A 13879-nucleotide genomic window follows, 5' to 3' on the forward strand; every position below is an offset into this window, starting at 1 on the left:
TGATAGAAAGTAGTGATTAGAAATTTGTTCCAAAGCATATACATCCTCCCCCAAAATTTCCATCCCTTCTGACCACTAACAGACATATGAAAGAGCAGCACTCAGGTATTCAGGCCATTTGGGAGTACACCCTGTGCCTCTAGAAGATTCAGAATAGACATCAATACAAATTTGAAAGAGAAATTTACTTTGAGTAATGCAATTATGTTTTTCCCCCATCTCATCTGTAACAGAAATACATCAAAGGGTACGGAAAACTGATGTGCACAGAAAATTTTAGAAATTTTACCTTAGTCCAATGCCCAGACCCCAATAGTCCTAAACACAACTAAATATGCTAGCAGATTTTGTAAAAGGTAAACTGAGGTTTATTTGAACATGCCTATATTAGGGGTTTTCAAATTTATCAGCATTGTTGAAGTATAAATTATATATACAATAAAATTCTTTGATTTTTCAGTGTGAAGTTCAGTAAGTTTTGATAAGTGTATACAATTTGGTAACCACTGTCACAATCAATATATGGAACATTTCCATCACCTCAAAATATTCATTTGTTCGCTTTCACAATCCATTTCCCAGATCTATCCCCAGCCCCACCCACTAGAAACCACTGCTCTGCTTTCTGTTGTTAGAATTTTTACTTTTCTAGTGATGGAGAGTTCACCACCACTGAATTGTAACACATGTAGAGATTAAGAAAATTTCAATGTAGTAATACAGTGAGCGCTCTTTGTGTCTGGCTTCTTTCACTTGGCACACTATGCTTTTTAAATATTCATCCATGTTGTTGCATTTATCAAGCCGTGCCTTCTCATTACTAAGTAGTATTTTAATATATGGCTATAACACACTTTATCCACTCACCTGCTGAAGGGCATTTGTATTATTTCTGTTCCTGGCTATTGTGAATAAAGCTGCCATGAGAATTTGAGTGCAAAAGTTATATTTAGCGAGGTTCAAATATTTAGGTGAGGAACTATGGTGTTAGAACTAAGAAATATTTGTCTTCCCTGTGTATATTATCCTGAAAAAAAGTGAAAAATACAGACATTTGTAAGCCATATTCCATAATAAAATTTAATCAGCGGATCTGTTGTAAGACAATTAAAGAATTCATACATTTTCCAGCCCTAAAGAGTCACACACAGTCACATACATTCAACATGTTCCAAGATAATGCTTAATAGTATGTAGGAAGATAATATTCCTTACAAACTTCAATATATTATGAATTAAAAAAACACATTCATATTATTATGTGAACAAAGAAGCCATTTTAAGAATTTTGTGAATTTCTCTTAAAAGCAAATATGAGTTACAGAATCTCTCATTTAAAGAGGACAATTTCAACTAGTCCATCTTACAAGAAAAAATATTTATAAAACGCCTACATGCTTCTCACACTCATAACATTTATGCTTACTTTAATTAAAGAAGGAAAATGTTTCTCACTAAATGAGAAACATTTCCTTTATTCATAACATCCCCAGGATATATATTTTTTAATTTCCATATAGAACTGTCTGGAATAGAAAATTCTAAATATCAGAATCTATGGTTATAAACTTTCACATTCAAAAGTGCAGATAACCAATTCTAGTTCTACAAAAATAAAAATTACAACTTAGATGTCCCTTTTTGAAATAACAGTGATGGAGAGTTAACAACCACAGGTAATCACTGAATTGTAACACATGTAGAGATTAAGAAAATTTCAAGTGTTTCTAAATATCTATCATTATATAAAAATGAGCATTTTATAACATTATGATTCCTACAGCAAGATACAGACATACAAATATTATGACTAAAAAAACTTCAGTAACAACAAAGCAAAACTTTTACCTTCATTTCAGGTTGCTTTCAAAAATTACTGATAAGCTCAATCTCATTGAATTAATGAAAATAAATTTATCCCACAACAGATTTTTGTGGCAGAAACTAAAATTTTTAAGAAATATAAGAAATAAAAATAACATGAGAAGTTCTCCTGATACAAACTATAATATTTAGATTCCCTTAACTCAATACAGGAAACCCAATGTCATATTTTGTAAACTAGTCATATAAAATGATTCTAAAAGTATAAATGAGATTTATATCAACCAATGGACTTGTGGTCTCTTCCTCACCCATCACCGACAGCATCCAATGGAAACCTATGGTGCAGGAAGGCAGGCTCAAGACACAGGTGACTAACTGCCACAGGCTGGCAACGGTGCCGGCCAGCGGAATGGGAGCACACGTTCTGTGTCCCCAAACCCCAGGACGGCTGCTTCGCCTCTGTCAATGCACCCAATCCCTTGGATGGCGAAGAACTTCCAGAATTTCTGCTTCTTTGGAGTTCGCTGAGGGTGAATGCATGTACTCCCATCTATGTACACCCAAAACAGAAACAAAAAAAGTAATAATAAGACCTCTTTGTCTCCACTGTGCCTAATATGCCTTTCACCCACCAGGCTTTCTAAAAATACTTGTTGCTAAAGAAATAAAGTTTCTTAATTCCTGAGCACACTTTGGCTAAAATCCCAGAAGCAAAATACACTTTTACTATAAATTAGGGTTCTGTAAAGTTCTAACCTGAGATGACTCATGGGCAAACTATTTTTAGCTTCACACTTACACATTTATTTTGTGTTACTTTCTATTTATGGCAACAATATTGGTATGCCTTTTTAAAAAGATTCTCCCTCAGAAAAAACATGAGTATAAAATTAAAGTAAATAATACATCAGATAATATAAAGGGCCACACAATAAATACTTTAGGCTTTGTGGGGCCACACATGGTCTCTTTGATATTTTTTTGCTTTTAATAAATCCCTTTAAAAATGTACAATCCTTTCTTAGCTCAAGGTCTGTACAAAAGCACACTTTTTGGTGGACTTGGATTTATCCTAAGTTTACAGACCCCCAGTATAGATTATAAGAAGCTAAAAGTGACCTGTTGTGTTAATGCTACTCAATTGAGCAAGGCAGTGATTTCTAACCCGCCCACATCTGCTTGGAATATGCATTATACTTAGGGGCCAGCGTGATCAGGCTGATCACCAGAGGCCTGATGGTCATGTTTACTTTTCCCTCATTTCTCATCTCTCAAGTGCCAGGAATACCTAACAGTGATGTGCATGATCTTATAACCAAGGACAGAAGATCCCTAAACAATAGTCAGACAAAGACAGAGCCAATGCCATTGTGAAGGCATGACAACCACAGAGGGTACTGCTCTCACAAGGCTGGATTAGAACAGCAGAACGAGGCAAGGCAGACTGTCAATGGCATCCAGTAGTTCATTCTTATTTAGACATTTAAATTCATGGAGAAAAAGGATTCTAACTCTTGTAAAACAAACAATGGTAACTTTGTTTTCTTTCTGATCTTTTCTATTTCAGTCTTGACACACATCATTCTCATTTTCTTAAAAGCAACGAAGTCAGTTGTAGATCTTTATTAACCTAATAGCACCAATGTAAACATATCCATCTGTAAAATTCCCCACACAGATTCAATTAACCTCTAGGAGGCTAGTTCACCACAGCAGCAGGGAAAACGCAGGGAGAATGCTGTGCACATCATACTGTCAAACAAGCTTAACATTCCCTACGGGAGTGTAAGACATTTCCTCACACGTGCAATAATTTTTAATAAAATTAAGTTTTAAAAGTTGCTATGTTCTTCCTAGAATACTACCCAGGCAAGGATAATCCGGCCCTTAGACATCATCACCCCTCCCCCACCGCCCCGTCCTCCTGCTCCCTCTATCCTTTCCCGGCTCTCACACACAAGGCTGTATCACTCACCCTGATACCCCTTAAAATATCCAATTTGATTTTCCTTAATGTTCGACTCTGATTTTTTAATAAAAGCAGCAAAGTCAAAACCAGTGAAGTCTCTGGGTAAGATATTTGTTGTGTTAACGTTCATGTTTGGTGGGGGCTGAGGGCTCGGGGTAGGGGGATAATTATTATGACGAGTTATTCTTACCGAGCAGTCAGAGGTAAAGACATCAAGATGCTTTCGATCCTGGATCCCGGAGTGAAGAGGCCAAACTTTGTGCCCCGATCATACAGCAGGTTAAATTCCACATACCTGACATGCGGACATCAAACAACATTAAGGGTCAGCTGAGTAAAATCTTTCTTAGCCCATAATGAATAGTTAAAGGGGGGACTTCTTCCTGCCCACTCTCCCAATCAGCTGGAACTGACACAAGTCTGCAGTCAGCTGAGTTTTCTCCATCTGGACAGGCATAAATAAAAGGGTATTCTACCCAACAAACAAAAGGACATAGATTCAGCCCCAACACAGAGCAGTTATAAAATAAGGAGGTTGTTTTCTAATAAACAAAAAGAATGAACACAAGGCTGAGAACCTGAAGGCACAACAATCATGAAAAAGAAATGGCATGACTCCTTCTGGGCCTCCCCCACAGTCTGAGACAGTTCAGAGCCACAGACTTCATTTCACTGCCTATACCTCACATGAACTAAGGGCAGCAAACCTGTAATTAAAATGCCGGTAACAGCAATCTATTAACATTTACTGATATATTCTAGGTATTCCCTTTTATTGAAGTAGTTAGTTAATAGCATTAACAAGCAGTGACATAAACCAGCCTTCCTGCGGATTCATGGCAATCATAATAAAAGGCAGTGGTTGAGTTGCAGTGCTCAATTTTATTTGCTTAGAAAAATATCCTTAGCATCAATGAAAACTTGGTTTAGTACATTATTTTCCATTAACGGCCAGACAGAGTAAACTCTGTCTAGCTTAAAAATATAATTGCCTTTAACATCATGGGATCCTTTGTAAAAGGGTCTTTTCGACCCAATTAAAAAAAAATAAGTTCTACTACCCAAAATAATTTAGAATGATCCATAAATCCAAAAATGTCAATAAATAGTACCCCTTTCAGATCATTTCTCAATTTGTCAGAAACTACTCTTAGTCTAAACTTACTCAGATATTCTTTTTTATCCATTTGTTACTCTCTTTAATCACACATACAAGAAAGTATCTTCTAGAATCCTGGAGTAGTTCAATTTTTAGAAAGTGCTCTTGTGTGTGGAAACTTGCCAAAGGTTCAGAGAAAATTAAAATAAATTATACCCGTCTCTCACAGCCCTTTTCCACTCCTGCCTGATAGGACCTTTCTGAAACATTATTTAAGGAATGACTGTGGTTCTCTAACTTGTATTGATGCCTTTGCCAAAGACCCTTGTAAGGAGCTCCCTAAATGAGCTTTTTGGAGGATCCCCTGCTGTTTCCTTTTTTGAGTGAATGATGCCCCTATCCCTACATTAGCCTCTCTGACTCCCATCAGGCTCCGCTTAGATCTGTTCTTCCTGATTCTTTCTGTACATTACTCTTCTCTGAGGTACCTGGGAACTATGGACTTGAACCATTCCCTTCAATCTAACTGATGCCTAAATTTTATCCTGTTTCCCTTTCTCAACATACAACAAAACAACATTAAGTTAAAGATGTTTAGTTTCTGTTCTCCTATGGGGAAGAAAAAGACTCTAAGACTTGAAGTTCAAGGTCTGATGAGAGAATAGTGTAACTGAGGACAAGAGACTAAATGAGTTTGCAAATAAGACTGTACAGTCAAAAGGGAAGCAGTCTCACTGCAGGGGAAACTCATTTTGGGCGGAGGTGGGGAAGAGGGACCCCTGAAGGAGACTGATAGGGCTGTAAATGCATTGTAAGCAAGTGAAGACGGTGCTGATAACTGCAGAAGAGCTAGGGTTATCTTTCCCCCAGAGTTTACTGCCATCTGAAGCCCAGAGATAAGCGTGGTAGAAGGAGGCTCTCCTTGAAGAAGAGTCACCCACCACACTTCAGAAAATTAATCTAACACCTCACACTTCTAACTCAAAACACATGAGTGTTTGCATATCAAATCTTATGCAAAACTAGACCACTGTACTTTCCATCGTGTTTTGTTTTTGCTTTTTAAATTATCCTCTTAGGTATACCTTCCCCACTGAACTATGAGCTTGTTTGTACAGGGCCATGCTATGCTCATCTTTGGAGTCAGCACAGAGACTAGCCATAGGGGCACGTAAGTGTCAAGTGAAAAAAGAGAGAAGTAAAGGTGTATTTGAAAAACCATAGGAACAACAAAAACATGTCCCAAAACAGATGCATTGTGTAAGCAATTTCTAAGAAGAAAAGTTAATCAACTCTCATTTTCCCATGTTTATAAACAGAGACCAGATAACACAGGTGGTCACAAAGGATACACAGACATTTATCTTTAGACCTGGAATGTTATTTAAGTTGACCTTTTTCTGGGCACTAGTCTTACCTCCTTAAGTGTCCCAAACTTCCTATGCTTGATACAGAATGAACACAAGTGAGAAAATCCATTTTACAGCCAGGGACCAGTAGTACACATGCAATTAAGATGGCAATGAGAAATTCCTGTGAGCCGGAAGTGGCTACTTTGGAGCTGAATCACAAATATACCCCAGCTGAAGATAATCTCAGGATGATCACCCAAATGAGCTCACTAAGCTCAATGCACAGAGCAGGGTGCTAAGATGAATATCATGGTAAGAAATACAAACCTGCTTCAACCACTTCCTTCATGAATGGGAAAGGCTGCAAGTTTTGAACTCATGATAACCTGGTTCCACATCTGGGATCTTTATTTACCAGCTGTGTAATCTTGGGCAAGGAACTTGCCTTTCTGAGAATTAGTTTTATCATCTATAAGATGATAATGATTACACCAAAATCACAAGTTTGTGGAGAAAAATAGATGCAAACTGCCTCATATATGGGTTGGCACATAGTAAGTACTTCATAATTAGTAAATATTGTCATTAAGTGTAAATAATTTCTAAAATGATTATTTTCATTAAAACAACCTCCATGAAACCTTAATGGTGAATGAAAAAAGGAGTGATTCCAAATTTACAAAGCAGCAAAAACATAAAATCGTACCTACTATCTTGGCATAAGGCTGGAGGGTACTGCTTGAAAACTAAGCAAAAGAAATCGGCTGAATTAAATTCAGCAAGTACTTACTACATGCCTACTATGAAATCTCAGATGTAGACAAATGAAATATACTTTGCTCTTTCTAAAATACTGTATTATACAATGTTGTTTTATTCATTTAATATTCATCTGGTTATAAAATAGAAATTAGGGTGAGTACTAATATAACTCTGAAAAAGTATCTGCCCAAGATAGCACACCACCCACTGTTACTACAGCTGCTCTCCCCCTCTCCCGAGTTACACAATGAGCCGGTGTATTCTCCTTCCATTCACTCACCGTCCCCTCCTGAGCTGCTGCCACAGCTTCTCCTGAGGGGTGAATGAGTCATCACAGTGCTTTTTCACAAGGGGAATATAAGCAGGAACGACAGCCTGGGCACAGCTCTGCACAAACTGAAACACCTCCTCCTTGGATGGAGAGTCAAGGTCATCAAAAAAGATACCCCCGATGCCCCTCCGCTCCCCACGATGGGCTATATAAAAGTAATCGTCACACCTGGAAAACAGAGCAAGGCCAAATCAGGGATCAGAGGGAAACAACAAAGGCATGAAAGTCAATGTGAGTGTTTCCACTCAGAGAGCCATCCTTGACTAAGGCCAGCAGTGTCCTCACTCTTTGTCCAACTATGAAAATGAATAAAGGGCTTTAGATGGATCTCCTGCAGTTAGTACCTATGTAGAATATGGTTTTACTTTTATCTGCAAAGCAAGTAGACAATTTAATACATGTCTATCTAAAGCAGTGGTTCTCAACCTTTTTAATGCCGCAACCCTTTAATACAGTTCCTCATGTTGTGGTGACCCCCAACCATAAAATTATTTTTGTTGCTACTTCATAACTGTAATTTTGCTACTGTTAATGAATCGTAATGTAAATATCTGTTTTCTGATGGTCTTAGGTGACCCTGCTAGTGGTTCTCAACCTGTTGCGACCCACAGGTTGAGAACTGCTGCTGTAGAGCCTAAGACCATCGGAAAACACAGATATTTATATTACAATTCATTAACAGTAGCAAAATTACAGTTATGAAGTAGCAATGAAAATAATTTTATGGTTGGGGGTCACCACAACATGAGAGGGAACTGTATTAAAGGGTTGCGGCACTAAAAAGTTTGAGAACCACTGGTCTAAAGCATATGAACTCTTAAGACCTTTAGTGAAAGAGAAACTAACGGCTCAGTTTAATACCGTTTATCTTGAAACGAGTGTCGTTGCTGCCCTCAGAAGCAACTTATGCTTAGATTCCATTTCATACCTACCAAACATCCTGGGTCTCCTCACAACTCCTGTTTGTTTTTTCTTAGAGTTTCTTTCACAAAGTGTCCAATTCCACCTTTCTTCTTGCCCCAAATCTCTCATTTCCATCTGTCCCTAATAGTTCTCCAGCCCTTCCTATGCCCTCATATAGTAGTATCCCCATGGCAATAGAGAGACAATGCTCACCTGGGATGAAAATTTAATTTCCACCAGAGGATAAAAAGCCTTGGACTTGTAAGCATAAATCACCTTAAAGTTTACATTCTAAATCATTTGGAATCAAAGAATATGCTGCTACCCAATTTTTATTGCAGACATTCAAATATTCCTAAGTCAATAACTTATGAAAACTACTTAAAACGGGTATCCCAATTCTAGTGGGCAATGATAGTTCAACCTTCGTCAGCTAAAAAAAGGCATTTAGTGAGGAACAAAATATACTTTAGGTATCATGACCTACCATTTTTTAAATTTAGGGTAGAGATCTGGGCCGTGCCGGTCACAAGCCTCCTTTAGAGTTCTGTGAAAATGGACGGCATCCTCTTGGTTCAAGTACGTGGGAGTAAGGTCACTTCCCCCACCAAACCACCAATGCTTGTTACCTACCAAATCAAGACATGTAAACGTGACTTGGACTCTGGACTTTGAGATGCATCACATTACTCACTGTATTAGCAAACTTAACTTATCAGCTTACTTTATTAAGCATGAAACAGGTGACAATCAAAAACACTGAACTGGGACCTGGCCGGGTAGCTCAGTTGATTAGTGTCATCTTGATATGCCAAGATTGTGGGTTCAATCCCCAGTCAGGGCACATACAGGAATCAATCAATGGATGCATAAATACATGGAACAACAAATGAATGTATCTTCACCCCCCACCTTCCTTTCTCTCTCTCTCTCTCTCGCTCTCTCTCTCTCTTAAAAAAATAAAAAAAATAATTAATTAAAAAAAATCAACTGAAATTAGCTCTAAATGGCCTGTAAGGCCTGGGCAGGAAAGAAGTAAGAAACTAAAAAGTGAGAGTAGAACCAGGCAGGGAAATGATACACATGGCAGGGAATGATCAAACACCACACAGGTGGACCAGGCAGTGGATTCTAACTCTGGCTGCATATTAAAATCACCTGAGAAGCTTAAAATGCCTCTGTTGGTCACTATTTTAAAAAATAAAAATAAAAGCAAATATCTGGCCCAGGAATCTATAGCTTATTTAAAAAAACAATAACAAAAACACAAAAAAACAGAAGATTCTTATGCTGCCTGTAATAAGTACGATCTTCCCTTCCTCTCAGAAAGGATAAAAACACTTGCTGAGGGAGACAACTTACCATTTGAGAATAACTATTTCATGCGCTTAGTTAGGTCTATAGGTTGTCAGTACCAGCTCCCAATTTTTTAAACATAAGCAACTTCCAAATGAAAAGTTAAATACATTGACTTTAAATGCCATCACCTACAGAGACATCAAGAGGAGTAGAGTGGCACTGCACAGGCGCTCGGACAGGTGTAAGAGCTGGCTCAGCTAACGGGAGACCTAGCTGGAATTACACGTGCATAATGAGGCAGGATCAAGTGCATCCCATCCTACACTGCACTGGTGGCTAGCAAAGCTATGCATGGGGAAGATATTTTCCAAAGGCAAGTTCTCAATTTCAACTTAATTCTTGCACATGAGGTTTTCCTTTGGGTGGGTTTATATTTGCAAAGAACCCTGTGTGCACTTTAAGTTCAGGTTCATTCAATCGTTCTTTCTGTGTAGGAGGAAATGTGGAGCAATCAGAGTTGAGCCAATCCCATTTTCATGTCCAGTGCATAATCCATTGCACCTGCTAAGGAATAAGCCATCATATGCCTCCTGAGAAATCTAGTTAAAATTGTATTTATTCTCCCTCGCTGTTAGATGTTATATCCTCTAACCTGCTTTAAAATACACATTTGGCACAGTAGTACTTTCAACAGCTCCAGACATACATACCATCGGCTTCTTCTACTTCAAAGTATCTGTAGTTGAAATGGATGGTAGGAGCATGAGGATTCTTGGGGTGAATAACGGAGCTCACACCCATAGCAGAAAATGACAATTTACCTGGGAAATAAAACACACGGTGAGCTGCTCTCAATCACGTGGCTTGATACAAAGTACCTCCAACATGGTTTTTAGATCAATTTCCAAAGGCTGCTTTTTAATATATTTCTTAAAATATAATTTTAAAAAAAGGTAATTGTGAACATGCTTATGGGACATATGCACCCAAATGGTTTTTTACAGAAGCAATATTTATTTTACAAATAAGACTTGCGGGGAAGAACAGTTTGCAGCAACTACTAAAGGCAATTGAGACTGGCTTACCATCTTTAGTCTTCAGGTTTTTTCCTCTATTTCTCATTTGCTTTGCTGCTTCCTCAGAAAGATGGCCATGAACGACAGAAATGCTCACCCCAGCCTTTTCAAAAACATGCCCATCTTGAAGGACACAGCTGATGCCCCCACCTCCTGTTTACAGAAATGTAAAATGAGCAAAGAATGAAAAATAGAAAATAAAGTGCAAAATTGAAAATAACCCTTGCATGAGGTGATGGGATTAGGAGTTGTTCTCCTCCTCTATTTTCAACATCTGTATATTTATAATTTTCAGGTGCAATAAAATTAGATGATTAGCTTAGTTTTATAACATTTGCTACTGATAGTAGGCAAATACTGTCTCCTCAAATCACAGAATTGAATATTTCTTCTACATTTTTATGCCGTCATCTAAAATAAATCACTGGGCACTGGCCAGTTTGCTCGATGGTTAGAGCATTGGGCCACGGACTGAAGGGTCTCCGGTTGGATTCTGGTCAAGGGCATTTAGCTGGGTTGCAGGCTCCATCCCTGACCAAGGGGCACATGGGGGAGGCAGCCAATCGATGTGTCTCTCTCACATCCATGTTTCTCTCTCTGTGTCTCTCCCCCTCACTTCCACTCTCGAAAAAATCAATGGGAAAAATATACTTGGGTGAGGATTAACAAAAAAACAAATAAATAAAAATGAAATAAAATAAATCACCGGAACATTTTCCTTCCAAATACTACTGCTTTGGTTATGATATAAGAGAGAAAACTAAGGTTAAAACAGGAATGGATATATTTGAAAACTTTTATTATTACCAAATTTAAGAACTCCGTATTGTTTCAATTGTTGTTTTCTTAGTGTTTGCCTTTTCATTTTGTTTACAGGCAACTAAAAAACAGTAGATATTCGATCACTTAGGGCCGTGGTCGGCAAACTGCGGCTCGCGAGCCACATGCGGCTCTTTGGCCCCTTGAGTGTGGCTCTTCCACAAAATAGCACGGCCTGGGCGAGTCTATTTTGAAGAAGTGTCATTAGAAGAAGTTTTAAGTTTAAAAAAAAATGGCTCTCAAAAGAAATTTCAATCGTGGTACTGTTGATATTTGGCTCTGTTGACTAATGAGTTTGCCGACCACTGACTTAGGGGATTTGGAACTCTACATTGAGTGAGACCCAGTACATTTAGGTATATGAGCTTTACTATTAGTGGCCTGTCTGTTTGTTTTTTAAGACACTAGAGTTACTACAGGAGTAGCTGTCATAAAGATTCACGTATAGCTTGTTTTATTTCTAAGACTTCTTTGAGCTGGATAGGACATAAGATGATCCAGTACAACTGTATATTTCAAATGAGAAAACTGAGGCACAGAAAGGTAAAACACCTTCTCCAGGCACACATTTGTCTCCTGCTTTCTATGCATCAGACAATATTTTAAGCACTTACATATATTTACCTCATTTAATTCTTACAATACCCTCATATATTATTTCATAGGTGAGGAAACAGAGGCAAGAAAAAAAAAGTTAAGTACCTTCAGAAGGTCACACAGCTAGTCTAGTATTTGAGGTTTTGTGTCCTGGTTCAATGGCCTTCGCTTGAAAACATTACAAGATGGAAAACACTATGAAAACCAGGTTTAACTTCACTTAATATGAATGTGGCAGTATCACAGCCCCAAACCAGCTGATAAGAAGTTGCTGTATGAAAGTCAGAAATCCTTCAAGTTTATGACCAAGGTGTGTGTGTGGGCTGTGTGTGGTGGTGGTGGTGGTGGTGGTGGGGTTCAAGACAGGTGCATTTTGTAGAACTTCTGACAAACCAATCAAATACTTTTTGTGCAACTTGGGGAAGTGACAGGACACAATGACACTCTTAGCTGGAGTCTGGCTGGCACTTAGCAAAGAGGAGCCAAGTTTCTCTTTCCATTTCCAAAGGAGGGGAAGGTATAAACACACCAAGAAAAGGAGATGAAACATGGGGGAAATCTATGCTCGATTACAGGTTTGGACATCCACGCTTGTTGGCTAAAATAACCCTAAGACGTCTACGAAAAACGCCATTATAAAACTGTAAAGGTTTTGAAATGTCCAGTGCTAGAGTGACAGCACCTCTGGTTCCACACCTGCAGGAGGAGGGCTGCAGGCCCTTTCAGTGTCCATCTTCTTAACGGGGTCCCCTTTTTACCTGGCAGGTACCCCTTTCCTACTCTCACACCTACTCTGAGTCATTTTATGGCCGCAAACTAAAGTCCGACCCCTTGTGCCTATCTTCACCCCCCCGTTCGGCGCCGACCTCCTCACCTTCCTTCCTCTCCCACCGGTCCACCGAGAAGCCGGCGCCCCCATCCACCTGGGCCAGGGCCTGGCACACCTGGGCCTGGGTCTCCAGGATCAGCAGCTCCATCTTGGTCTTCATGTCGCCCGGCCTCCTCCGCAGCTCGCGCAGGTCGGTCACCGGCGAGGCCATGAAGCCCCTGCAGCGGCGGGCCAGCTCGTCCTCCTCCTCGCCCGGCCTCCGCGGCGAGGGGCTCCGCGCCCCCGAGCTCTGCGACACCATCTCCGCCCGCGCCACGTGCCCAAAGGCGGCGGCGGCCAGCCCCGCCAGCCCCGCCAGCGCCGCGGCCAGCCCGGTCCCTCGCCGGGGGCCGCCCCCCGCCGCCGCGCCGAGCCCCAGCCCGCGGCTCTGCTCCGCGCCGGCCGTGCCAGGGGGCCGGCAGATGCACCCGGCCCTGCCGCGCCAGGGCCCGGCCCGTAGCTGCGCGCAGCCGCCCCGCGCCCCGCGCCAGCAGGGGCCAGCGCCCAGCCGGGCCAGGTGGAAGGCCATGCTCCCGCGCTACCGACCAGGGCAGTGCCGGCGTCCCGCGCCGACCAACCAGTCTGGGAGGAGACGGGGGAACTTTTGGCAAAGAAAAGCAGCTACCCTGCCTGGCTCCCAGGCTGCGGGTGGGCCGCGAGGGATTCTGGGAGCTGTAGTCCAGGCTCCTAGGCCGCCTGCAAGGGTGAGGCCCGGAGATAAGGGATCAACCTTCTCCAGAAGGGAGTGTAGGAGGGGAAGGGAGCTGGGTGCCAGAGCGCAGTGGGAGCATAGGCAGAGCTAAAAGAGGTGTTCTTGTAAATTAGGTACAGCCCCAGTATGCTGTTCAGTCAACCACAGGGAGAAGAGGAATTGGGCTAGACACCAGGAGTGACTCAGGCAAAAATAAGGCCAGAGGCCCTCTCTCCCTAAACTACCCCTGACCTTCATTTTCAAACAGGGTTGCAAATCCTAGCTC

General features: G+C 40.7%; 1 protein-coding gene across 1 annotated transcript; it reads right to left on the reverse strand.

The window, feature by feature from the left end:
- Positions 1 to 1066: 1066 nt before the first annotated feature.
- Positions 1067 to 13545, reverse strand: CPOX (coproporphyrinogen oxidase). Its single transcript, XM_079766509.1, has 7 exons — positions 12909 to 13545; positions 10628 to 10771; positions 10253 to 10363; positions 8731 to 8872; positions 7290 to 7508; positions 3987 to 4091; positions 1067 to 2377 (listed from the first exon to the last, which is right to left on the reverse strand). The coding sequence occupies exons 1-7, from the start codon at positions 13429 to 13431 to the stop codon at positions 2290 to 2292; spliced, it is 1332 nt and encodes a 443-aa protein (XP_079622635.1). The 5' UTR covers positions 13432 to 13545; the 3' UTR covers positions 1067 to 2289.
- Positions 13546 to 13879: the final 334 nt, after the last annotated feature.

Source organism: Cnephaeus nilssonii, assembly GCF_951640355.1.
Source record: "Cnephaeus nilssonii genome assembly, chromosome: 3".
NCBI classification, from domain to species: Eukaryota; Metazoa; Chordata; class Mammalia; order Chiroptera; family Vespertilionidae; genus Cnephaeus; species Cnephaeus nilssonii.

Coding starts and splice junctions, on each gene's coding strand:
- CPOX (XM_079766509.1), bottom strand. CDS start 13,431: ATGGCCTTCCACCTGGCCCGGCTGGGCGCTGGCCCCTGCTGGCGCGGG. Junction 7,509..8,730: donor TACCCTAAATTTAAAAAATG/GTAGGTCATGAT, acceptor TCTGTTTTCCAG/GTGTGACGATTACTTTTATA. Junction 4,092..7,289: donor CAGCAGCTCAGGAGGGGACG/GTGAGTGAATGG, acceptor TCCGCATGTCAG/GTATGTGGAATTTAACCTGC.